The 23,895-nt window shown below is 47.9% G+C and overlaps 1 protein-coding gene across 7 annotated transcripts in view; it reads right to left on the bottom strand.

The window, feature by feature from the left end:
• LOC121454169 (nebulin related anchoring protein) overlaps positions 1–23,895 on the bottom strand; it is a 70,412-nt gene that overhangs the window by 12,732 nt on the left and 33,785 nt on the right. For 6 of the 7 annotated variants that reach the window (XM_041661389.1, XM_041661393.1, XM_041661391.1 and 3 more), the window contains 15 exons: positions 23,428–23,526; positions 20,270–20,374; positions 19,426–19,533; positions 19,000–19,311; positions 17,562–17,666; positions 14,420–14,518; positions 12,774–12,878; positions 11,980–12,087; positions 11,333–11,446; positions 9,168–9,365; positions 7,551–7,655; positions 5,324–5,422; positions 3,596–3,700; positions 3,167–3,274; positions 2,004–2,315 (listed from right to left, as the gene is read on the bottom strand). In XM_041661389.1, coding sequence (XP_041517323.1) covers positions 2,004–2,315; positions 3,167–3,274; positions 3,596–3,700; positions 5,324–5,422; positions 7,551–7,655; positions 9,168–9,365; positions 11,333–11,446; positions 11,980–12,087; positions 12,774–12,878; positions 14,420–14,518; positions 17,562–17,666; positions 19,000–19,311; positions 19,426–19,533; positions 20,270–20,374; positions 23,428–23,526 — 2,082 coding nt within the window. The remainder of the gene's footprint in view (positions 1–2,003; positions 2,316–3,166; positions 3,275–3,595; positions 3,701–5,323; positions 5,423–7,550; positions 7,656–9,167; positions 9,366–11,332; positions 11,447–11,979; positions 12,088–12,773; positions 12,879–14,419; positions 14,519–17,561; positions 17,667–18,999; positions 19,312–19,425; positions 19,534–20,269; positions 20,375–23,427; positions 23,527–23,895) is intronic. The other variant, XM_041661395.1, reaches the window with a different exon arrangement.

Below are 23,895 nucleotides of genomic sequence, written 5' to 3'. Positions count from 1 at the left end.
ACTGGTTTCTCAACTTCCCCAGGGACGTGTGGAAATGCCTGGAGACACCTTTCTACTTTGGTAATATAAGCTTGAGACCTAGGGTGCCGCTAAGTGTCCCGCAGCACTCAGAACACACTTCCACCATTCGGCCCAAGATCTCCCAAAGGTATGAAGATGTGACAAGGGCTAACCAACAGCTTACAGTCTAAACTGGAAGTTGTTTCTTCTTAGCATTGTCATAGGGCGCAGAAAGATGATGGGTGGCATTATGCCTGCCACTCTGTGCGCCCTACATACCCATCACATATGGTGACTTCACTATTGTCACCAAGTCCAAGATTGGGTAAGGATGAAGGACCTGTGCAAGCTCGCATGGCCAGTGTGGGGGAGTTGGATGTGCACCTCAGAAATGAGGACCCAGAGCCTTTCTACATGACACGGGGTAGAACTGTTTCTAACCCACCCTGCCCCGGCTCATCCCACCCCTGCCCCGGCTCGTCCCACCCCTGCCCCGGCTCGTCCCACCCCTGCCCCGGCTCGTCCCACCCCTGCCCCGGCTCGTCCTTGCTCTCGACTAGAGCAAGCTCTCTCCTTTGAGAGCCTTTGGGACTACACCTGTTGACCCAAGTTCACTACTGCATTAAGATCCTCCAAGAGAGCAGGAGTTTGGAGAGTAGAAAGTGAGCCCACCTTACCAAGCCCACCCTACCAGCTGTCCCCGCCCAGAGCTGCAGCAAAGGCAAAGATGTCAGTCAGTATCAGCCATGGCTGCATTACCGTAGCCCTTCAGCCCATCCTTCCCATCTGTAGGCCAATGCTCTCTGCTCCATCCCCTGAGACCTGGTCATTCATCCACATCGTGTGTGTGTGTGTGTGTGTGTGTGTGTGTGTGTGTGTGTGTGGTGTTCATAGTGTACACATACATGTTCACATCACAAGTGTGTGTGGCGTGCACATGTGTATGCGCATGTACAAGCCTGCAGTTGGCATTGGGCATGTCCTGCAATCAATCTGCACTTTATTGATTGAGGCAGGGTTCCACACGGAACCTGAAGTTTGCTGATTTCTGGCTAAGCCAAGCTATCCAGCTTGATCTGGGGACTCCTGCCTCTATTATCTAAGTGCTGGCTTTTATGTGGGACTTGAGGGTTTAAACTCTGGTCCTCTCACTTCTATGCCAAGTGCTTTGGTAGCTGCGCCATCTCCCCAGCTTTACTCACGGGTTCTGTTTGCCACCACCCATGCCACGACTGTTCCTGCGCGTGTCTTTGTCTCGGAACTTACTGTCCTATTTGTATAGATTTCTCTATCCCCTTCCCTTCCCTCCTTTAGGCCTTTGTTCAGATGTTGCCGTTCCACTGAGAACTAGAGATGCCCTGCTGTAAATGGCACATAGGCTGGGTGGTGGCGCATGTGGGTACCACCATAACCACAGCACTTCACAAGTTGAGGCAGAAGCAGGTCACATCTGAGGCCATCCTGGGCTAAATAGCAAGTCCCTGCCCCCCAAAACCCCCTGAAAGATTGCATATATGCATAAACACACACACAGAGACACACACACCTTCCCACCCCACTTCTGTGTTCTACTTATCTCCCTAGCATGTATCACCATCCGAGATATAAGGTATTGGCCCATATCAATCACCATTAGTCTTCCCCCAAAGCAGTGGAAGTTCCACAAGCACAGGAGATATTTTTTTACTCCTTTCCCGAAAACTGCATTCTCCCGGAAGGAGAGAAGAATTGAAGGGAGGAGAGGAAAAGAGAGAAGAGGACAGGACAGTGTATGGGAGGGGAAGTCAGAAACTCAGAACAGATATTCAGGTGAAGAGAGACAACAAACAAGATAAGCCAGCAATGTGCTGGCCATATAGTAGCTGCTCAATAAATGTCAGCTGAGGAAATAATCCCCACCTGGAGGATAGGCCAAACAAGGACGGAGAGGGTTCAAAAGGTCAAAGATGAACCCCGGGTATAGTGCAACAAAGGTGGGAGTGTCAACACTGTGTAAGCCCTACCTCACTCTGTAGGGCATGGGCTTTCTTGGCCCAGGCCATCTTCAGATCCTCCGGCAGAGCAGTGAACTCGTGGCACTGTGTCCGGTAGTCATGGTCACTGGCCAGGGCCTGGGCCTTCCTGGCGTGGACCAGGTGCACCATATCCATGGGGAGGTGGCACTGGGCTTGGCTTTGGGCCGCCTCCTTCTTGTACTGATTCTCGCTCTGCAGCTGGCCCATCCGCTGGCAGTGCTGTAGCCTTGGGTCATCGCTCACACTGCGGACCCCAATGAGCCGTCCCCGCTCCTTCACGAAGTCATGCCTATAGAGAAACTAGAAGGGACAGCCAGCTGGTCAGGGGCCAGCATGCAGCTAGCATGTACTCACCTCTCAACAGGACATAAGCATGTGTGTCTGCTTGGTTAACTTTATCACGGGCCAAGGGGAGGGAGCACCTCTTATGATCCAGGTAGTCGTGACTCTAAGAGCTATCACAGGCCTTTGGCCCGAAGCATGCCTCCCTCCCTCCCTTCCTTCTTTTCTCCCTCCTTCCCTCCCTCAGGGCTGAAGGATGAAAACATTAGACCTCCCTTCCTATCTAATTAAAATCAGATCCTTAGAACCTCAGGAAGCACCCTGCTCCCCTTGGGTATCCTGTGGCCTAAAGGAATTTCATCAAAAAGGGCAAAAAAAGAAACTTGTATTTTATCCACTCATATTTGGAAAAAACATTAAACCCCAAAGGCAGGTTCTGCTCACTTGAAATCCACGTTTTCTGTGATTTGTTTGTAGGAAAGAGAAGTCACCTTCGTATTCCAAAGCTATGGACATAGGAAGCACAGCTGGTGGATTGTGGAGGGGAGAGACTGAGGCAAGGGGAGGCGACCGCCATCTCCTTTCTGTCCTTGTTCTGGGCGGGGCTGCAGACAGGCAGCTCCCATGTGACCCCTGTCTGCACTTTGCAGTAAGACCTGAGTCACGGGCTCCTTCAGCCAGAGACCTCAGCGTGAATTTAAACCATGTTATGCCCTAAGGACCTCGTTCAGAGCTAACAGATTCTGCAGGTGATGTCTTGTCTCACACAAGTATAGATTTGCTTTAATTTGGGAAAAATCAGCCTCACACATTGTTTTCTATGAAGTTAACAGAGAGAAGGCAAGATGAAGGTCAGAGCGTCCACTCACATCACTGGCTATGTCCCCGGATGCCCGCGCAGCCTGGAATGGCAGAGCATCTATCGTCAGCTTGTAGCCTTGAGCACGAAGATTATGCCAAGACTCCTTGTATTTTGCCTAAAATGGGAATACATGTATATCTTTTTAAAAAATACATGAATCAATGAACAAAGGCTGCATGCCCTCTCATTTGTAGCATGGTGTCCTGTAATCCACTTGTGAGTGGCAAATGATCTCTGTTTCACAGAGCAAACTCTTGTTAGCTGTGCCCCGTGGTAGGCTCTGAGCATACATGTACATATAACACACATAGATTTTACATGGGTCCTTTTGTAGAAGCTTCAGCAAACGGTGGAGAGGTGGCCGTCAGATCACTTGAGTGACACCACGCTGGTGACTTTGGAACACGCTTGAACTTCAGCGGGGAGGAAAACTTGCCTCGCTCAGGTTGTCTGCATTGGCTTTCGCTCGGGCGAACTCGGGCAAACCAAGGGTCATGGTGTACTGGTGTCGGGCATCCTCGCCAGCTGCTTTGTAGAGACGCTGAACCCAAGTGAAAAAAATAAATGAACAGTGAGAAGCTTGGCAGTGGACACCTCCTTGACAAGCGGTGTGCATGTCCTGTGTGTGCAGTTGGGAAAGCATGCCAGCGGAAAGCACCTTGGACACAGCTGCAGCCTGGGTTACCAGGACATTCCCTTCGGTAAAGTCAGGGTGTGTGAGTGAAATCGAGTAAAACGGAAGAACCGTGTAATGAACTGCAGTTTGTTCCACTAGATGCTGCAGAAGGTGAACAGGTGGAGACTATCCTGAAATCCGTTCCCCTGATACAGCACAGACCATCTGAGACCTGGGGCTTACAGCAGAAGAGCTTCCGATAGAAAAAGGCAGCCCTGGTCTTCACCCTTTCCTGGTATCAGAGAGCAAGCTGCGCTGGAAGACTTGTCCCTGTGCTCAGAAGTGGCCAGTGCTTGCTGACTTCCACAAGGTCAGAGCCCCTCGTAAAACACAGTCACCCCACCGCCCACAATTTAGAAAGACAGAGCGAGGGCAAGTGATGGCCTCTCTGTGCAAGATGATGAGCTCTGTCTCTTTGGGGCGTCGTTATCCTCAGGTGACACCTCCAGCTTCAGAAGGTTTGGGTCAGATGTGGAGGCGAATAGCAAAAATAGCCAATTTCCACGTAGCTTCTGAAAGCTAGAGTTTGGAGAACCTTAAAAAGCGAAAACGATCTGCTAACCTATGTCTGCTCGGCTGGCGTGAGAGCCGCAGCAGAATGGCAAGCCAGCGGGCAGGGGAGATCATTTCGGCAGAGGAGACCCCTTCCCTTCCTGTTATTTTATACTTGGGAGTGAGGTTCAGACAAGGCAAAGGTTCAAGAATCCAGACAGATGTTGTACTCCAGACCTGCCCTTGGGTAACCACAAGGCCTCCATAAATGAACATTATATTGGTTTGCCACCATCTGCCTAGAACAGAAGCACACGCCAGCATTTCTCAGATTCATATGTGTGAAGGAGTCAGCTGACGGCCTTGTCTGGTGTCTCTTTGGATCCAGTCACTCTAGGGTGTGACCTGAGGCTGGGATTCCAGCCTGCCCCCGTCCAGAGGAGCCAGACCACAGCCTAAAGCAAATGCCCAACTCCTTCCTGATGGAGGAGGGTCATCTGTCTATGTGTTATTTTCATTGGTTAATAAAGAAACTGCCTTGGCCCTTTGATAGGACAGAAAATTAGGTAGGCTGAGTAAACAGAATGCTGGGAAGAAGGGAAGTGAGACAGACGCTATAGCTCTCCTCTCCAAGATGCACTCATGGTGCTACACAGATTATTAGAAATGGGTTAATCTAGATGAGAGAATCAGCCAATAAGAGACTGAAACTAATGGGCCAAGCAGTGTTTAAAAACATACAGTTTGTGTGTTATTATTTTGGGTGAAAACTAGTCGGGCGGCTGGGCGCCGGGAATGCAGCCCGCTGCTCCTTCTACAGAGTGGCGCTACACCTTCCTTTCCTCCAGAAGATGTGTTAGGTTCCATATGAAATGTTCTTTTCTTTCCAGATCCCTCATAAACTCAAATGCGTTTCTCCCTCTTGGCCCGTAATAATTCATGCATCCCCCTCCCCCTTTAAATCTAGCCATCCTTGAACAGCCCTGGAGAGTTCACCTCATTGGTGATCTGGTTGCTGAACTTGGCATGCAGAAGGCCTGGAGTATCAGTCACAGCTGTGTACTTGAATGACCCAGGATGTTGGCGGTATTTACTCTGAGAAAGGAGGAAAAGATGGCTTGGTAAGGGAGAAAACAGTTAATGCTGTAAATCTTAATTAAAGGTGTGTGTGTCTGTGTATTGTATGTGTAAGTTTGTGTGTATGTGCATGTGCTGTGTGTGTGTATGCTGTGTACATGCTCTGTGCATGTGTAGTATATGTGTAAGTGAGTGTGTGGTATATGTGTGTGTGACATGCATGTGAGTATTCTGTGTGTGTGTGTGGTGTATGTGTGTGTTGTGTGTATGGTGTGAGTGTGTGTTGTGTGTATAGTGTATGTGTGAGTAATGTGTGTGGTATATATGTGTGATGCTGTGTGTGTGTGGTGTGTGTGTGATATGTTCAGTGTGTGTGGATGTGTATGATGTGTGTGTACACATATGCATTTCTGTATTTCTATGTGCACATACATGTGAATCCCAGAGGATAATTGGGGGTATTGTTCCTCAGGAACAATATAAATATCTTTGTTTTGAGACACATCTCTCACTGGATGTGAGCCTTGCTAACCAGAGATCTCCAGAATCCCCCTGCCTCTGCCTTCCCTACACTGGAACTATAAGTGTATGCTGCCACCACTAAAGCCTCCCCTTGCCCAGCCCATCATTCTAGAGCCCAGCTAGTCACCTCCCTGTCCAGGAGACCAGCACCAACTGCACCTGTAGCCTGGACCTGATAAGGCTTGGTGTCTTCTTCATTAAGGATGCATGATGCCAACTGTGTGCCTTCAAAACCCCACGCCTGAGAAACTCTGCACGTGGGGTTCCACACTTGTAACCCCAGCACTGGGGAGGCAGAGACGAGCAGATCCCTGGGGCTCACTGGCCAGCCTGCTTAGACTACTTAGGAAGTTTCAGGTCAGGAAGAAACCCTGTCTCAGAGAACAAGGTGGATGGCCCCTGAGGAATAACACCTAGGCCCCGTGTACATACACACACAAGTGCATACACACACACACACACACACACACACACACACACCCCGCACCTGACTGTACCAGGACTCAGAAGGCCACAGGCAGAGTCCAGCCTCTATGGGTCCTTTGAGGATCCACACGGGGCTCTGATGGGAATGGGTTCTGGAGAGCTTCGATGCAAAGACTGCTCTGGAAATGCAGACACAGGGCCCTGTCTGCCCACCTTAGCTTGCAGGCTGCGGCCCAACATCTACCCACTATTCCCACATCGCCCCGCCCTTGTGTCCACATGAGCATCCACCCAAGTCCCCTCTTAGGGTGAGTAAGGCTCCCCATGCACTTAGAGAGCTTAGAATTCTGAGACTATTTAGTTATTTATTTAGTTTTTACCGAGAAAAGAACATAGCTGCTGTTTCAACACAGTTGTCAGAGAAACCCTGGGCTTGAATCGGTGCCAATCCTTACAAAGCCAAACTGAGATGTTCTGTATAACCCCATGTGACTAATTTAGAAGCCAGGGATCAGAGAGGACAGGTAACTAGGCTGAGGTCACAAAGCAAATGAGAGCTGACCTAGAATTTCCATCCTTTATTTGTTGGTTTCCAAAGCCTGCCTGTTCTCCATTGTACCATAGGGCTGCCCTTCAAAGGGCCTAGGAAGAGTATATCTTAGGAGCTCCTGAATCAGTCTTATGTATTAATAGAGGAACTGACTTGATATTCTTGTGTGTGTGCGTGTGTGTGTGTGTGCGTGTGTGTGTGTGTGTGTGTGTGTGTGTGTGTGTGTGAAGCCAGAGGTCAATCAATGTTGGCTGTCTTTCTCTATCCCCCTCCACTCCAGGTCTCTCACTGAGCCTGGAGCTCACTGGGTTCTGCTAGACTTGTAGGCCAGGGAGCTCCAGGGATCCTCTGCCTCCACCTCCAGAGAACTGGGATTACAGATCCACACCACAGTGCCTGGCTGCTTCAGTGAGTGCTGGGGATCTAAACTTAGAGCCTCATGTTTGCTCACTGAACTTTACTGCTGAGCCATCTCCCCAGTCCCCAGTAAACATTCTTTCACGGTCTGAATGGAAACTCCAACAAGAATTGCACTAGGCAAACGGTGACAGCTTAACCTCCAATGGCCTGAGCAGGGGGACAGAAAGCCCCTGAGGTGTCTGCCATGGATCCCACACTACCATCCCCCACTCTGGAGTTCCACCTTACCTTGCTGATGAGCTCGGATGCTTTCTTTCTTCCTTCAATCTCCAGCGTGCCAGGGATGACACAGGGAACACCACGCATGAAGTTCAAGTCCGAACGGTACAGATTCTACCCGGAACAGACAAACATCAGAAAAGCCAACCTCCAAACAAAGAAGCCAGAGTAGCCAGGGTCTCGGGACACTGTCTGAGAGCACACGCCTAGGACTCCAGGCAGCATCGATCTGTCTGTGCACAGATGTGGTACCACTCAGCAACGGTGCACGAGTGCCTCGGTAAAGGCTCGACTGGGGACGCGTGGGTCAGAAGGAAATCATCCGCTGTCACTTCTCTGTGAGTAGTTGTGACAGGGAGGCCGGACGGAGTTCTGTTTTAATGTGAACTATCAAATCATAAATGCTGGAGAGGGTTGCAGATAGAAAGTCAGGTGTCTTGGGGCAAATGTACAAATGGTTTAACTGATCTTTCAAACAAAAGCCAGCAGCAGCGGGCGGTATTAATTAATCATGGGTTAAGGAAGAACTAATGAATCAATCCAAAATAACTTGGCAAAGACCCATTCTGGTCTGTACCTGTGTGGGGAAGAGCAAGAATCAGCTGGGTGGTTTGGAATGACAGTTTAAAGAGTCCCCGAATCTACGCCCCTTAGACAGCAGAGCACCCCCTGGGCGAGCTGCCTTCTGGTTGTCACCACAGCACCAGACAGGGTAAGTGACAAATGGCCCGAGATGAGTATGGCAGTTCCCTCATCCCTATAGCTACACTCGGGTTCCTGACAGTTTGTGTCATTCAGTAAGTGCTGTCCACAGGCACGATGCTCCAAGAGATGACAGATTCTGGATCTGAGCCCTGCTTGACTTGCACACGCTGCTGAACCAAGACAGAGGTCTCACTTTCCTCCACAGGGCTTCTTGCTTGCGCATGCCTGGAACAGGCAGACCTAGCAGGCTGGGAAGGAAGGTGGGTACCAGGGATGCTGCTGCCTTTGGGGAGGGCAAGCGTCACTTCTTCATGTATGTGAGGCTGCCTAACTCCCCTGTGCCTCATTGCCTTAAGGAACAGGTATCAGGGGTTAAACATGCCACCAGAGAAGTAAAGACACCTCACAAGGACCAAGACGATCCTGGGAGGCATTGCCAATGCCTGACTGCCTGGCCTTGATCTATGTTCTTCCCATAAAACAGCAAGAAGGGTTTCCACCCAACCCAACACCAGGGGCAAAACTGGAAAATCCTGAAAACCCACAAACCCGTGTGGCATCTCACCCATTCCTCCAGTACAGTTGATTCACCTTAGATGACTGATTTGCCTGCCTGTCTCTTGTACATTTTCTCTGGACAAGGGAACTGTTAATGTAAGGATATGGTAGGGGCTAGATAAGGTCATCTCAATGCTTTGAATTCAGTAGAAACACTCCAGGACCGGCGACGGTTCTCCCTAGAGCACTGCAATTAACTGTGCATTCGGACCCTGTGAGAGCTCTTGGGCTTGGAAGAGTTTAGGATCTCTGACCTCAGGAACTCCTGGGGGTTTCACAGAGCCAAGAGGAACTTGAGGGTCCCTGCCTTGTAATATGAAATGCTAGGAGCAGGGCCCCAAGGGAGAGGCCCAGGCTCTTTACCTCACTCTGCAACTTGTGAGCTTTCTTGGCACAGCTCAGCCTCAGGTCTTCCGCCAAGGATGTGTGTTGGGGGAGCGGATGTCTGTAGTCCTGGTCGCTGGCCAGGTTCTGAGCCTTCTTGGCATGCACCAAGGTTACCATGTCCAGCGGCAGATGGAAGTGAGTCTTTGAGTGTTCAAAGGCTTTCTTATAATTCACCTAGAGGGGCAGACAGATCAACAGCCACTATTTCAAAGCTACTATTTGCACAGGACCATTGGGGACAACAGCTATGATGCAGTTGTCCCATCAGCCAGAGATACTGATGCAAGGCCATACCCCTCCTTGCAGACACTGACCTAATAAGCATGCTTGAGTTTGGTCCCTAACTTTGCAACTCTTGTTCTCTGAAAGTCACTGGCCTGGGTCAGGTCACGGCTCTCTCACCGGGGGAAAATACAGACAAGAAGCAGATCTAATACCAGTGACTCTCTTGCTCGATTTCCTAGGCCATCCATTTTAGAGTATCAAGAACACTCCTGGGCAACCCGTGTTCCACCCAATGTATCTTTCCCCAATATCTGCTTAAGTTCACAGATTCCCCTGCTACCCCACCTAGCAAACAACGTCATCAAACATTCCAGGATTCCCTGGTCAATCTTAGAGCCCATGGGAGTAGAAAAGCCAGTTCTGAGCATATTCATCCCTCAAGCCCAATGTATAGCCTGAAAAATGAGGGAGAAGCTCAGTCCAGCCCTACCAGCCTTGGGAGGAACTGTGAGGTAGGCAGCTCTCCTATGAATTTGGGTGCAGCGTCTCTACCTTTTCCTTTTGCCACTTGTCCTCTGACCCTTCAATTCAACTGCTGGGCCCAAACCTCCCACTCTCCTGTCACTGATTGTGCCCCCACTCTTAGAAAAATGCCAAGGCCACCCATCTAATTCCATCCTCAGGGGTCAGCAGCCCAAGACGGAAAGCACAGTTGAGGAAAGGGAAAGGGAGACACACAGAAAAAAAATGGCAAAGAGAAAATGAAGCTGTGGGTCAGGGGAGAGGGAGAGGAAGGAGAGGAAGAGAGAAAGGAGAGAGAGAGACTGCTGCACTGTCTCTATGATGGAGCCTCTTTCTAGCTGACTCTGAGAAAGGGACTGAGCCACTCAGTCTCCTTATCAATAAGCCAGAATGAATACAAAGTCAGAGGGTAATGCAAACCAGGCGCCTTCATTTAGGTGAGCACAGATAAGAATGAAGTGAGATGTGTGTGTACGTGCATGTGTACTCATGTGCATGTGTGTATGTATGTGTGTGTGCGTGCGTACCCGTGTGCATGTGTATGTGCATGTGTATGTGTGTGTGCATGTGTACCCATATGCATGTGTGAGTGCATGTGTAACCGTGTGCATGTGTGTGTGCATGTGTACCCATGTGTATGTGTGTGCATGCATGTGTACCCATATGCATGTGTGCGCATATGCATAATCATGTGCATGTGTGTATGTGCATGTGTATCCACATTCATGTGTGTATGTATGTGTGTGTGCGTGCATGCGTACACATGTGCATGTGTATATGTATGTGTGTGCATGTGTACCCATGTGCATGTGTGTGCATGTGTACCCATGTGTATGTGTGTGTGCGCATGCGTATGTACCCATATGCATGTGTGTGCGCATGCATAGCCATGTGCATGTGTGTATGTGCATGTGTATCCATGTTCATGTGTGTATGCGAGTATGTCTGAATAATTACATACTCTATCTACACAGCTAAACTATGAGCAACTTCAACAGATTGTAGCCTCCAGGAATCCAGTCTACCTTCTAACCAGCAATCTAGAACTTCTTGCATAAATCTTTCTCCATTTCTAAACATTTGCAGGAATTCGCTCTATAGTGCACACATGTGTGCATGCACACACACACACAAATCTCTGCAGACCAAACACATCCCACAGACCACCTAAATCCAAATCAAAGAATGCCCATCCTGCAAGGAACTAGGGGCTCCACAAACCCAACCTTGTTTTATGGTGGAAGCAGCTGAAACCTAGAGGTGATTTCATAACTCTACACAGCAAACTGGCACCAGAAGCATCACCCACTTCCAAGAGGCCAGCGACCTGAACTGGCTGTGCCAGGAGCGTCATCAGGTGGGCCCCAGAACTCCCTCCGTCTCCTCCCACTTACACCGCTCTGCAGCGAGGTCGCATGTACTGCGTGTGCGAGGCTGAGGTCATCTTCCAAGCCCCGGGAGCCAAGCATCTGTCCTTTCATTCTCTCAAATGCTTCTTTGTATTTGTACTAAAGGGAAAGAGAGCGGGAGAGAGCACCGGCTCAGGGACAAGGGACACAGAATGGAAGAGGTGGGTATTGGGCGAAAATGTTTTGTTCTTTTGACAGTAACTGGGTGAGTTGAAAGGAAACGCGCAGGAGTCGTCGAAAAGTCTATTCTTTCATATGCAAGACTCCCAATGACTAAAAGGCTCCAATTTGAAACAGCTGAAGCGTTAGCACTTGGGCGGCCCGAGCTGGGAGAAGGTGCAGGCATTGTTAGCAGGCTCTTCACAGGCCGGCTTTATGAAACCTCTTGGTGGAGGGTACATTTCATCTGCCCAGGTTCCATGTTTACAGTTGGGCATTCAGCTTTGTGCCCCAGGCTAGGGAATTTTTTGTGTAAGATGCACTCTCTCTCACCTGTCATTATCCGGTTGCCCTGACACAGTCAGTGTGGACAGGAGAGGATATTATATCCACAGGTAAAAGAAGGCAAGAGTGAGAGGTAAAAGAACTGCAAACAGGTTTGGATTAAAGTCGTCACCGGATTGGAAGCTTACATCACTTATAATGTCGCTGGACGCCTTGGCTGCCTGGAACGGAAGGGCATCCAATCTCAGCTTGTAGCCACCATCCCGAAGCCGGCTCCAGGATTCCTTATAGCGTGTCTGGCAGGGAGAAAGGCACAAATCTGATGGTCTCCTACATTCTGTTTTTCTCCAACAGGAATCTGGTTGGCAGTGGGTCTTTCTCTCTCTCCCATCCACAGCCCCATCTGGGAGCTAAAAATCACTGTGGTTTAGAATAGATTATCCCACCTCCAGCCTTGGCAGGGGAAGCCAGAGAGGGGACTGCTTACAAACAAAGGCTCTGAATTCTGATAGACCTAGATCTGATTGAGCAGCAAGCTCATTGGATTAAGAAAGCCTACGGCTGTGTTTGGATAACTCATTATACAAGATAGAGAATAGCCAAATGCCTCAACCAAAGACCGGGAGTGGTGGGGAGAAGGGTTCTTATAGAAACTACGGAGGGGAAGAGTTAACATCCCCAGATGTGTCCTTGGCACAGCCACCAGCTACATGGAGCTCTACTGAGATGCTTCTATTGCATTTCAGCTTCTGCCTCCAAAGGCCTCCGCGGGAAGGCAGGGACTTCTCCTGCATCATTCCCCAGTTAGTTTCTGTCTTGCCCTGGACCAGCTATTTAAAGGGCCCACAACAAACTCAAGTGTGGATCCCCTTGTTCAGAGAAGTGACAAATGTCAACCTAGTGACAGCTCAGGGCACCACGCATGCCCATGAAGACACACCGCCCTCCTGTCTCTAAACCCAGCATCGTCTGGAAGATTCACCTCACTGATGTTCATGGCATTCAGCTTGGCCAGCAGGACTTCAGGCAAGTCCACCGTCTGCGTGTAATGGTGCTTTATGCTTTCTCCTTGCTCCCTATACAATCTCTGTGGGTCGAGAGAGGACTTTGCATTAAACCCAGAACTTTCCCCATGCAGCCAGCAGCCACGAGGCTATATCATCCTAGAGACCTGATCACCCAGCCTCCACCCAGGGCTCTCCTGCCTGGCACAGTGACATTCATGGCACTCTCTCCTCGGTTCTATTTTCCAACTCAGAGCATGGCAGATGAAAATGGTCCCCACCACCAATGCTACACTCTTAAGGACCACTGAGGCAAGTGTCAGCTGGAGAAAATGAGGTCTGGCCACGCTCGACTCATCCGGCTATCCACTCAAGCTGTGCAACAGGGAATAGTGACCCAGAAGGTGCACAGGTAATGACCATTCTGCAGGGATGTTTCCCAGGGCCACCTCTGCCTTCTTCCCTTCCCCACCATCTGGGATCCCTGACCCAATCAATATCCCCCTAGGAAGTTCAGGTTTCCTTTCCCAGAACTCCACGTGAGCTCCGTGCAGCCTGGAGTTTGCTAGATGACATACAGAGTTAGCATAGCACCTAAGAAATTTTCTAAATCATGTTTTTCCATCCTAGCCCCTATCAGGCCTGTCCAAGGTTCTACATATTGCAGCAGCGCCCCCTAGAGTTGGTTAGTGTTAGGACACAACATGTGTTTTTCTTCCTCAAGAAATTCTTGTCCAACTGTGTTTCTCAGAATTCAATGTGATGCTAATGAACAGGTAAACAAGAACTCAGTTCCTAAACCAAAGTATGGGACTCACTCCATCTCACAGCCTAAAGAGTACCTAGGCCTTTTGGGGGTGCCTGTAGAGAAAGATACAACCAGAATTTCTCATAAAGCCATAGAGGGGATTTTGAAAGCAGAATGCCCAAGGGTGGTAAATATTTTTGCATGTCAGAAGTTGGCTATTTTAAGATATTAAAAGCCAGGTCTGCCTTACACACAGACTCTTTGCTCAATAGTAACAGCCAGTTAATTCCTGTGCTTATGAGAGGTTTTTATAAGACCTCAATGTTCCATTTAGTCTCTGGTGAACTGAGCATGGGGTCAAATCTTCATTTCTGACAATATACAGAATGTGGGATGTGGCTTAAAAGTCAGGCTTATATCCACAAATCAGACTCAAATCATTTCTTAAAGCTTGGAGAAATGAGAACACAAGGTCAATCCCTGCCCTCGGATCCCAGGAAGCCCCAAGCAAGGCTTCGTCATCCCAATTAGACAGAATTTTACCCCAAGTTCTAGCTCTGAAAACAACATTTGGAACAAAAGGGAAAGGGGGAGGGGGCCTCCTAGTTACAAATCTTTAAGCTATGCAAATACAAGGAAGGAGAGCATCTGAGGGGCAGTGGGGTGCAGAGCCCCACTTGGCACACTGAGTATAGGAACGCCCCATCTGCATCCTAATGAGAAAGCAACCCTGCAGAGGAGAGCTTCATAAAAGACAAGGGGACCCTTCATCCTCAGGACGACAGAAGGAGCAGGCCCGAGATCCCCTGCGCTTCAATCAGGCCACTGAAAGAGAGCCCACTCTCGGGCTCATAATGTATATACATTATCACTTACATCCACTGCTTGGGTATAACTAATCCTGGCCTGGACCATCTCCGGAGTGTCTTTAATACTGGTGAACTTCAAAGCATCTGGATGCTGACGGTACTTCTTCTGTTGAGCAGGCAAAGATCAAAGCTGTGAATTTTGTGCTGCTCTTTCATGCCATTTGAAAGAGAAAAATCACAGTTGCTTGAGATTAGAGTGAATTTGTGAACATAATTATTATTCGGCTTCCTCCATCTTTATATCCTAGGTACCTTCAGGTTAATATTTGTTTCAATTTAAGAATAACCTCATGTCAATTAACATTAAAGTAGTTCTACCCGGTGCAAAGACAACATCTCAAAATTAGATTACACCAGTAAAATACTGTAGGGTGCACACTTCCAAAGTCAGTCTTCCAGGGCGTCAAACCCTGCACACTTCCAAAGTCAGTCTTCCAGTTGTTTACATATCTTAGTGTGGCAAGAAAGTGCATTCCCAGTTACATTGATCAGCTGAAGCTTTCTGTTTTCCTTCCCCAGAATGATTTGGCAGGCATTAACCCATTCAAGACCTGGCCTTTAACATGCAGGGTGCATTCACTTTAGACCATGGTCTCTTTAGCATATGTGGTGATCCTCACAAAGCTATGGCACAGATAAGGAAAAGGATACCATTGCCATCATTGAAAGTTGTTAGAGCATTTGGAAGATGTGGAACATATGCATTAAACAAAACACAAAGTAACAACAAAAAAATGTTAATGCAGGCACAAAGCTAAATGACTCATGCTGGAGAACTCTGGATAACACGATTAAGTTTGTTCCCCTTTCTTTGAATTTTTCAGGACCTGGAATATTATAATTTTAGTGGTATGATGGAGTTGATTTCCCCCAAATCATGTTATTTTCCTAAACACCTGCTCACAGTCTGCTTGGATTTGTACATATTGCACTACACTGTCTTAGGTCCACTTAATCTGGTCAGCTGCCTGTGTTTTGTAAATGAAGGCCCGCACATTCACTAACAAACGAACGCTCGCCATTCCAGCTAGTTGTGAATCAGCAAAGTTATGAATATTTACTACCCAGGGGCTTCACAGAATAGCCCTAATGAGTCCTGCTCCACAAGCAGGGTGTGTGTGTGTGTGTGTGTCTTTGTCTATGTGTGACTGCATGTATACATGTATGTGTATGTGCACGAAATACATGTATACATGTTTTCAATGTGTGAATTAATTACACATGTGTGAATAGATGTATGTGTGCAAATGTGTGAATGCACATGTGTGTATGTGTGGCTGCATTTGCACATGTGTAAATGCATGTGTGTGCATATATGTATGAATGCATGTATACTGGTATATACGTGTGTATATGAATTTGAAAGTGAGTGCAGGTATATATGTGTGCTTGTATTTGTGAACTCATATATTGTGCATGTGCGTGTGTGTGTAAGTGAATGCATGTATATTGTGTGTATGTATTTGTGAATTCATATATTATGTGTGTGAGTTAATGCATGTATATCTACATGTGTGTAAACGCGTCCATATTCATTTGTGGCTCTTTCAAAAGGGTCTGGTGTTCTCTCTGAAAGTTAATCATCCCAATTTGACAAGAACCTAGAAACATCAAATAGTCGGGGAAAGTTATTAAAATAGATCTTGCTTGATATACAGTTTGAAAACTGGTCTGAAGCAAAGATGCTAAGAAAACAAGCAGCTGTCTTGAGAAAGGCTGCAGAATGAGGAAAGGGACATGACACAGTTATGTCCCTGTGGGCAAAGGACTCCTCTGCCAGTCTTCGGTGCCAGACTTAGACACATGAGGGAACCACCTGGGAGCCTGGACTGGGCAGGATAAGGACCTCCTTTCCGGAAGGGCTCGATGCTGAGAGTGTGGGGTGGTAAATCCTCGAACCTAGATGTTTGCTCCCACAGCGTCTCATGTTCATACTCCTGAGAGGGCCTTTCTGTAGCCACACTGAAGAACACGGGGCAGAACTGACCCTGCTGAGGTCTCAGGGTTCTTTAGGTCTTAAGTGTTGAGTAAGGTCTCTGAAAATGAGGTCAGTGGGCACAGGGCAAGTTCAGGAGCTTCCGCTCATGTGCAGTAACTAGAATGCAGCCCCACAGGAAACTGCAACATTGAGCAAGGGCCTTACAAAGCCAACATGGCTGTCACTGTGCCCTAACGGGGCATTCAATAAGAAACTCTCTTTGAAACAATATCTCAGGAGCCTCCCAGGGTTATACACACTAAAGGTTCCTTCTTGGACCAGTCTGCTCTAAAGCCAGTGAAATATTCCTTTGCCTTCTGGACACAGCCATTCCCAACAGGCATGGAGAGGGGCGGATTTGGAACATATGGTGGTGCGGGGCCTATGATGATTTTCCAGTCACGACTCTCAAAGGTGCTCTATGCTGCCACAATTCTGTCCCGTGCCCCACTTTTAGGTTGCCACCACTGGCAGAGAGTGCTTCTGACATCTAGAGGCCAGAGAGACTCTGCTGACCGTCCCCAAAGACCCTGCATGGCACCAAAAAGAATCGACACTGAGGTACTGAGGTAGAACCCTGCCCTGACTCGGCCGACCTGAAAACTGCTGCCCAGCGAGGCTGCTGAGAGACTAGGTGAAAGGGTCTTCTCATACACAGAACCGCCTTAAGGTCAGCTAGGGTGACTGGAGGCTGTCAAAAGTGAGATTGGAAACAGCAGAAGGGATGTGTCCCTCCCACAAGAAAGACCCGACTCTGTCCCTGTGTTGAGCAGCAATGTAAATATTCACCAACTGTTTACACTGTGGTAACAGAGGAAGAAACGTGCGTGAAGTCATGAAAAGGCTTCCTGGGTGCCCCCGACGTACCTTTCCATCGAGTTCCCCTGCCGCTTCATTACGACGGTAAGGGGCAGATGGCAATTGAGCTCTGTTTGGCTGTCATTATTATACATAATGCCACTTGTCACCCACTTTGTTTTTGCTGGGACTCCGTGGGCCCCTCCTGGCGTGTGTTTGGTATGTGGCTTCTCTCTAATTACCAGCCCTAGTCCGGCTTCGGAGGCCCTTTCATGTGCCTTTGCCTTTCGAGTGGAAATTATTTTAATTTTATACAGAAATGCCGCACGCCTAATGCACCAAGCTCGGCACACGCGCTGTCAGGAAATCTCACCTCACTAATGAGTTCTCCTGCCTTCTTCGCCTGCTCCACATTTAATGACCCGGTGGCGACCCAGCCCGTGCCTTTCATCCACTTCACATCTGCCCTGTATTGGTTCTGACAAAGGAGAGAGAAAGGGGAGAGGCAGGCCTCTGTTACTGCGCAGACATGTAAAGGGCTGTTAGCAGTTCCCAGTGTGCCCTCGGTGCCAGCTGAGTCAAATTAAATGCCACTTTGTCTTATCTGTTTCTGAAGAGTCATGGGTGAGGCCCCCAAATATACAATTAGCCCCCTTTTAATCAGAGGTCTCCCTGTAGACGGTGGCTTCGGGCCCTACCCAAGACTATCTGGAGTACGCAGAGGTGCACAGTCAGCCTCATCAGGGACGCGTCTTCCTCTGAACAAAGCATCCTCACTGTCTGCTGTGGCAGTTTTCTCGTTTAGAATGACATGCGGGGGAGAGGACAATGATGGCCTACAGCAGAACCCAAGTAAGAGCTCCTGGAGAGACCCTCACACAAAACCCGGGTCTTCCCAGGGAGCCACTTCCTTCCTCCAACCACTGTGGGGCATGGAGCAGAGTTGCCATCTCTTCCACCAGCTATGAATGAGTAGTTTTAATGAAACTGTTTAAAGAGAGACTTTTCTCTAAAATCAGTCCATTCTCTCTCTCTCTGTCTCTCTCTGTCTCTGTCTCTGTCTCTGTCTCTCTCTCTCTCTCTCTCTCTCTCTCTCTCACACACACACACACACACAGAGAGAGAGAGAGAGAGAGAGAGAGAGAGAGAGAGAGAGAGAGAGAGAAACCTGTATGTAACAGCCTGGCTATAACTGACCCGCTCACACATTCTTTTCCAAGAACCAACCAAATACAGAAAGAAAATAGAATTAAGCACGGGGTACAAAGAGGAAGGAGAGGGGGCTGTTGAAGATCCATGAGCTACTCATTCAAAAAGTGGGGACCTTTCAGAGCTGGAATGAGGGGTCAGTGACTCTCTCAGAGATGACCACAGCTGGGGAAGTCACCAATGCATTCAACTCCAGCATCAAAGGGAAATCTAGAACATGCGTCAATCAGAATTCCAGAAAAGAAGCTCTGTCTCTCTGACTGTTGGCATATAACGTCAAGTCAGGATGAGCACAATTAACCAGGAGGAAGTAAGAGTGCTTCCCCTGAGGAATCCAGAAATATGTACCCCAGAAGCATGAATTGTTACCCTAAAGATCTGATAAAACAAAAGATTTCAAAAACAACAACAAAACCCAGCACAGGCATGCACACAAACACACACACACACACTGTATACATATACACACATAGTATACACACATTTCACACACTGTACACACACACACAGTATAGATACACACTACACACAGAGATTATACACACACACTGCACAACACTGTACACACACACTGTATTCACACACTCAAGCTCAGAGCTTACATCACTTTGCAGGCCGTAGGCCTTCTTGGCCCACTCCACCTTCATGTCTGTGGGCAGAGCCGTGAAGCAGTTTGAAGCTGTCCTGTAGCCTACGTCCGTGGCTAAGTGCTGCGCCTGGCGGGCGTGGGCGAGGTGGATCATGTCGAGGGAGATGTGACACTGAGACTTAGTGTCCTCAAAGCCTTTCTTATACTCCAGTTCGCTCTGTAGCTTGGACATCTGCAGTGAGTGGCTCATGCGTGAATCTCCCTGTGCACTCTGCGCTCCGATGAGTTTGCCTCTGGATCTTTCATAGTCCTCCTTGTACTTCACCTAGGGTAAACCACACAGCTTTCCCACAGAAGCCCAGAGGCTCAGGGAGACAAAGATTCTGCCCAGACAAACAGCAGCAGAACCATGCGTCTGCCCAGTGACCGACGGACTCACCTCGCTGGCCAAGTCTCTCCTAGCTTTGGCCGTCAAGAACGTCAAGGAGTCGAGTCTCAGCTCAAATCCTTTTGCCTTCTGCCTTTCCCAGCTGCTCTTGTACAGCGTCTGGGGAGACACAGGAGAGCAGCGGTGATCCGTGGTGAGATGACCGGGGCCTCTAGACTCTGTGAAAACCTTCCTAAGAAGCACAGCAACGCAGCCTTCCCTAGCTTGAGAACCCCGCCTCTTTGTCCTGCCCAAAGGCCTCTTGGCACATTGCGCTTCCATCAAAAGAAGCAAAGACTAAACCTCAAAAGGCTTTAAAAACATACCCTAGGAGTCTTACAGAAGTCTCATAAACATCTCAGATGCCACGACATCCACGGGACAGCATTGGAAGGTCTGTCCTCTGGGTCTGCACCATACACCAGTGCAGGACTCTCTCCTGCACCACCCCCCTCCAGCCTTCAGGCCCTAGGGCCTTTCTTTGCCCTCCCATCCCAAACCCCTGCCTCCACATTCTAAGGTCTTTCTTCTAGAAGGCCTCCCTTCCTTTCAGTGTGGGAATCACTTCAGCCTCTCCCCTCCTTCTATCTCTCCGGCCACCACTTGTTCTGACTCTTGGAGTAACCACTCTTTCACCCATGGGATCCATTTTGTGACTTAAGAACCCTGCCATCTAATGCTAGGAAGGTTGCTTTCCTCTTCCCTGGTTCCTTGGTCAGGACCCAGATCCCCTGGGATGACCAGATACGCTCTAGTTGAACCTGACACCACCAGTGTGACTGGTGGGTTTGATGACCAGGTAACTGTAGAGATACTGGGAAGCACAGCCTACATCTGTCCACTCCTCCTGTGGTACCTCACTGAGTTGAGCAGCGTTGGCCCGGGCTTGCAAGAAGAAAGGCTCGTCTTTGCTGATGCTGTACTGATGGATAGACTGCTCATTGCCAGCCTTGTATGCCACCTGATGGGAGAAAGAACAGGATTGGGGAAGGATAACAGTGTGTCACCATCATAACTGGCGCCACATAGACGGAATCAAGGATGCTGGGGTAAATACAACAAGCCAGGCACACGGGCCACATGATGTCACTCGTCTGTGGAAACTGAAAAAGGTGACCTCATAAAAGTAGAAGAAAAAAGGGAGGGTACAGGAGTCAGGGAGAATAGATGCATAATTGATACAAAAATGCAGCTGTTGGGAAGAAGTTTTGTTATACAGCATGTATATATACAGGGAAGTACACAGATATGTGTGTACACACACATATGTAGGCCACCCTTGGTCTACAGCAATTAATTTTGCATTCTTGAGAGAAATACCAAGAACATTGAAGGTTCCCAACATATAGAAATCATATTTGAAAATTAGAAATGCTAACTACTGGGGTTTGGTCACCATACATGATATTCATGTATCAGATTATAATACTGTACCTCATAACTAAGTATAAATATTATAAGTCAGTTAGAGGAAATACACGCTTATGTCTGTAATCCCAGCATTAGGGAGGCTGAAGCAGGAGTATTGCTGGGGGTTTCAGGCCAGCCTGGGCTATAGAGTAAGATCCTTATCTATAAAAAGCAAACATAAAAAACCAAATATGGAACACCAGTGCAATCAGCAGGAGCAGACCTGGCAGGGATTATAGAACCTTTTACTAATGATAAAATTTAAAAATTATGGGACGACAATGAACCCTGGCAAAGAACTTGTGTTAATTTTTTGGGAGAAATTAATAGCAATTATCCCAAAAGCAACAACTTTAGCCTTATAAAGAGAACTACTTGGATCCTTCCCCGCATTGTATGTGATACACCAATAACTGGAGCCCCTATATTCTATACTGTTGCAAATAAATCAGGAAGGCAGGTTACAAATTGGAAGATTTAAATAAAGTGGAACAAAGCCATTATAATTATGTCCAAAAGGCAGAATTATGTGCTATTCTTGTGGTTCTAGGGATTTAAAATTTTTTCTCAATATAGTTACTGATTTGCAATATGCAAAAAAAGTTGTTTTGCATATCAAAACTACTGAATTTATACTAGATGATGCAGAATTGACTTCTTTATTTATTCAGGTTCAAGATATAATCAGAAATAGGCTTTGTCCCATATACGTAACACAATCCTATTCCCATACGGGTCTGCCAGGTCCTCTAGCACAAGGTAATGCAGAAATTGATCAATTATTGATTGGAAGCATGTTGCAAGCCTTAGAATTTCATAAAAATCATCACGTCAATAGCAAAGGCTTAAAAAAGGACTTTTCTATTACATGGCAATAAGCTAAGGCCATTATAATGAGATGTTCTACTTGTTCTTTATATAACCAAACACCGCTACCTGCAGGGACTAACCCAAAGGGTACTCAAAGAAATGAAATCTGACAGATGGATGTGCTACACTTTGTAGAATTTGGAAAATTAAAATATGTACACCATACCATCAATACCTAGTCAGGTTTTCAATGAACAACTACTTTGAGTTCAGAAAGGCTGATTCAATAATCACACATATGCTAGAAGTTATGGCCATCAGGGGTATACCTTCACAAATAAAGACAGACAATGCTCCAGCATATGTCTCTAAGAAAATGAAACCATTTTTGCTTATTATAATATAAAACATATTACAAGTATACCACACAATCCTATAGGCCAGGCATGGTGGCGCACACCTTTAATCCCAGCACTCAGGAGGCAGAAGCAGGAGGATCTCTGTGAGTTCAAGGTCAGTTTTGCCAAGAAGAAAACAAGCTCCAAGTGGAGTATCCCCAGTGCCCATATTCTCTCAGGAATAGATTGGTGCTGCCAGGAGCAGTCATATCTCATGCCAACAGAATCCTGTTATTTAAATGCCATATTCTACAATTCTTTAAAGTGTTTGAAGATAACCTATCTATCTAAAATATAACTCTGTACATCTAGAAAACCTAAGTAACATGACTACGATGTTTGATTATTACAGGTGACTATCTATTAATCTGCATTTCTTAACTATACATTTTAAAATGAGCTGCACAAACACAACACCTTAAACAAGAGCAGAAATACATATACACAGTGTAGCAAATCGACCTTAAATTTGTATCAATAGACCAAAGTCCATACCAATATAAAGTATTCATCTCCATATATCAGACATTAAGAAATAACACGGGAAAAATGTTTAGGGCAGAGAGCAACGTAAACATCCTCCAGGTTTTCTGCCTCCACATCTTTCCCTAGAATTGCCATTGGCCTCCCAAATCTATTATCATCTACATCCCCCTGTGAACATCAAAATTTACTCCCCCCACCCAGAGAGCTCCAGAGGGACTGGGCAGGAAGTGCACTCCCTCCTGTACCCCACGATCAGCCTTCATAGGCTGGGAGGAAGTAACTGACTCCAGGAAGTGGGCAGTGACCAGGCCAGCTTATCCGTGGAAACAGACTCTACTTTCTCTCCTTCTTTCCCCTCCCAAAGTTGTGTTGGTAAGCAATAGCTTGCCCCTGCCTCCGGCAGCCTTCTGGCAGGGGTGTAGCATTTGCTGGACCCGTGGGAGGGGAGGTTAGGAGGAGCAGACTGTGGCATTGGTGGAAGGGCTCTGGGTTGGACAGCAGTCTGTAAGCCACACAGATGGTACCTTGCTCTGACTCCCTTATGTGAACTCGACCGGCGCATGGCCAAAAGCAAATCCTCCTCCAACATAATTCTCTGTTAATCTAGAATTATAGTCTGGGATAAAGGGCAGCATAAAGAGAAACAAGAGAGAGGGACTTAAGAAATCCTGGCAGCAAAAGCAGCAGGGCATCCGTCTATCTTGGTGACTGGGGAGGAGCAGGGTGTGCTGACAGAACTGGGAGGCTAGTGGTTTATCTGCAGACGTGGGCCTGCAGCACACCAGGTCCAGACTCCTGAGGGGGGCTCTCTGATTCCTGAGCTGCAGCTGGGCAGCACCTGCGGTTGTCTCCAGAGATCCCAGGCCCATGACACAGTAAACTGGTGCCGCCAGGGCAGCCCAGGACTGACCTCACTCTGCAGCTCCTGGCTCTTCTTGGCATGTTCCATCTGGGAGCTGTCGGTCACACTGGTGAACTTCAGTTTGTCGGCCCTCTGCCGGTAGTTTTTCTATTTGCAAAGGAAAGGTACCCCATAGTGTTAGGGTGTGGTTGTCCCCTTCCGCCATATACACGTGCACACACACTTTTGTGCTTTTTGTGGCTCAAACATTTCCTTGGGCAGGGAAGGGGGCATTGCAGGTCCCCAAACAGAACCTCACAGCTTGTGTGTGTGAGAGAGAGTGTGTGTGTATGTATGTGTGTATGTGTACACATACAAGAGTGTACACAGGTGTGAGAACACGTGCTTGTAGAGGGTGTTATCCTTCACCTCTCTCTACCTCATTCTTTGAGGCAGGGTCTCTCACTGAACCTGGAGCTTGTCTGCACTACACTGGCAGGCCAAGAAGCTTGGGTCTCCTCCTGCCTCTGCTTCACT

The sequence above is a fragment of the Microtus oregoni genome, unplaced genomic scaffold, assembly GCF_018167655.1.
Source record: "Microtus oregoni isolate MIOR12 unplaced genomic scaffold, Mior012 000012F_ref0000307, whole genome shotgun sequence".
Taxonomy (NCBI): Eukaryota; Metazoa; Chordata; class Mammalia; order Rodentia; family Cricetidae; genus Microtus; species Microtus oregoni.
Note: the sequence above shows the minus strand (reverse complement) of the source record. Positions and strands in the feature narration are given on the sequence as shown.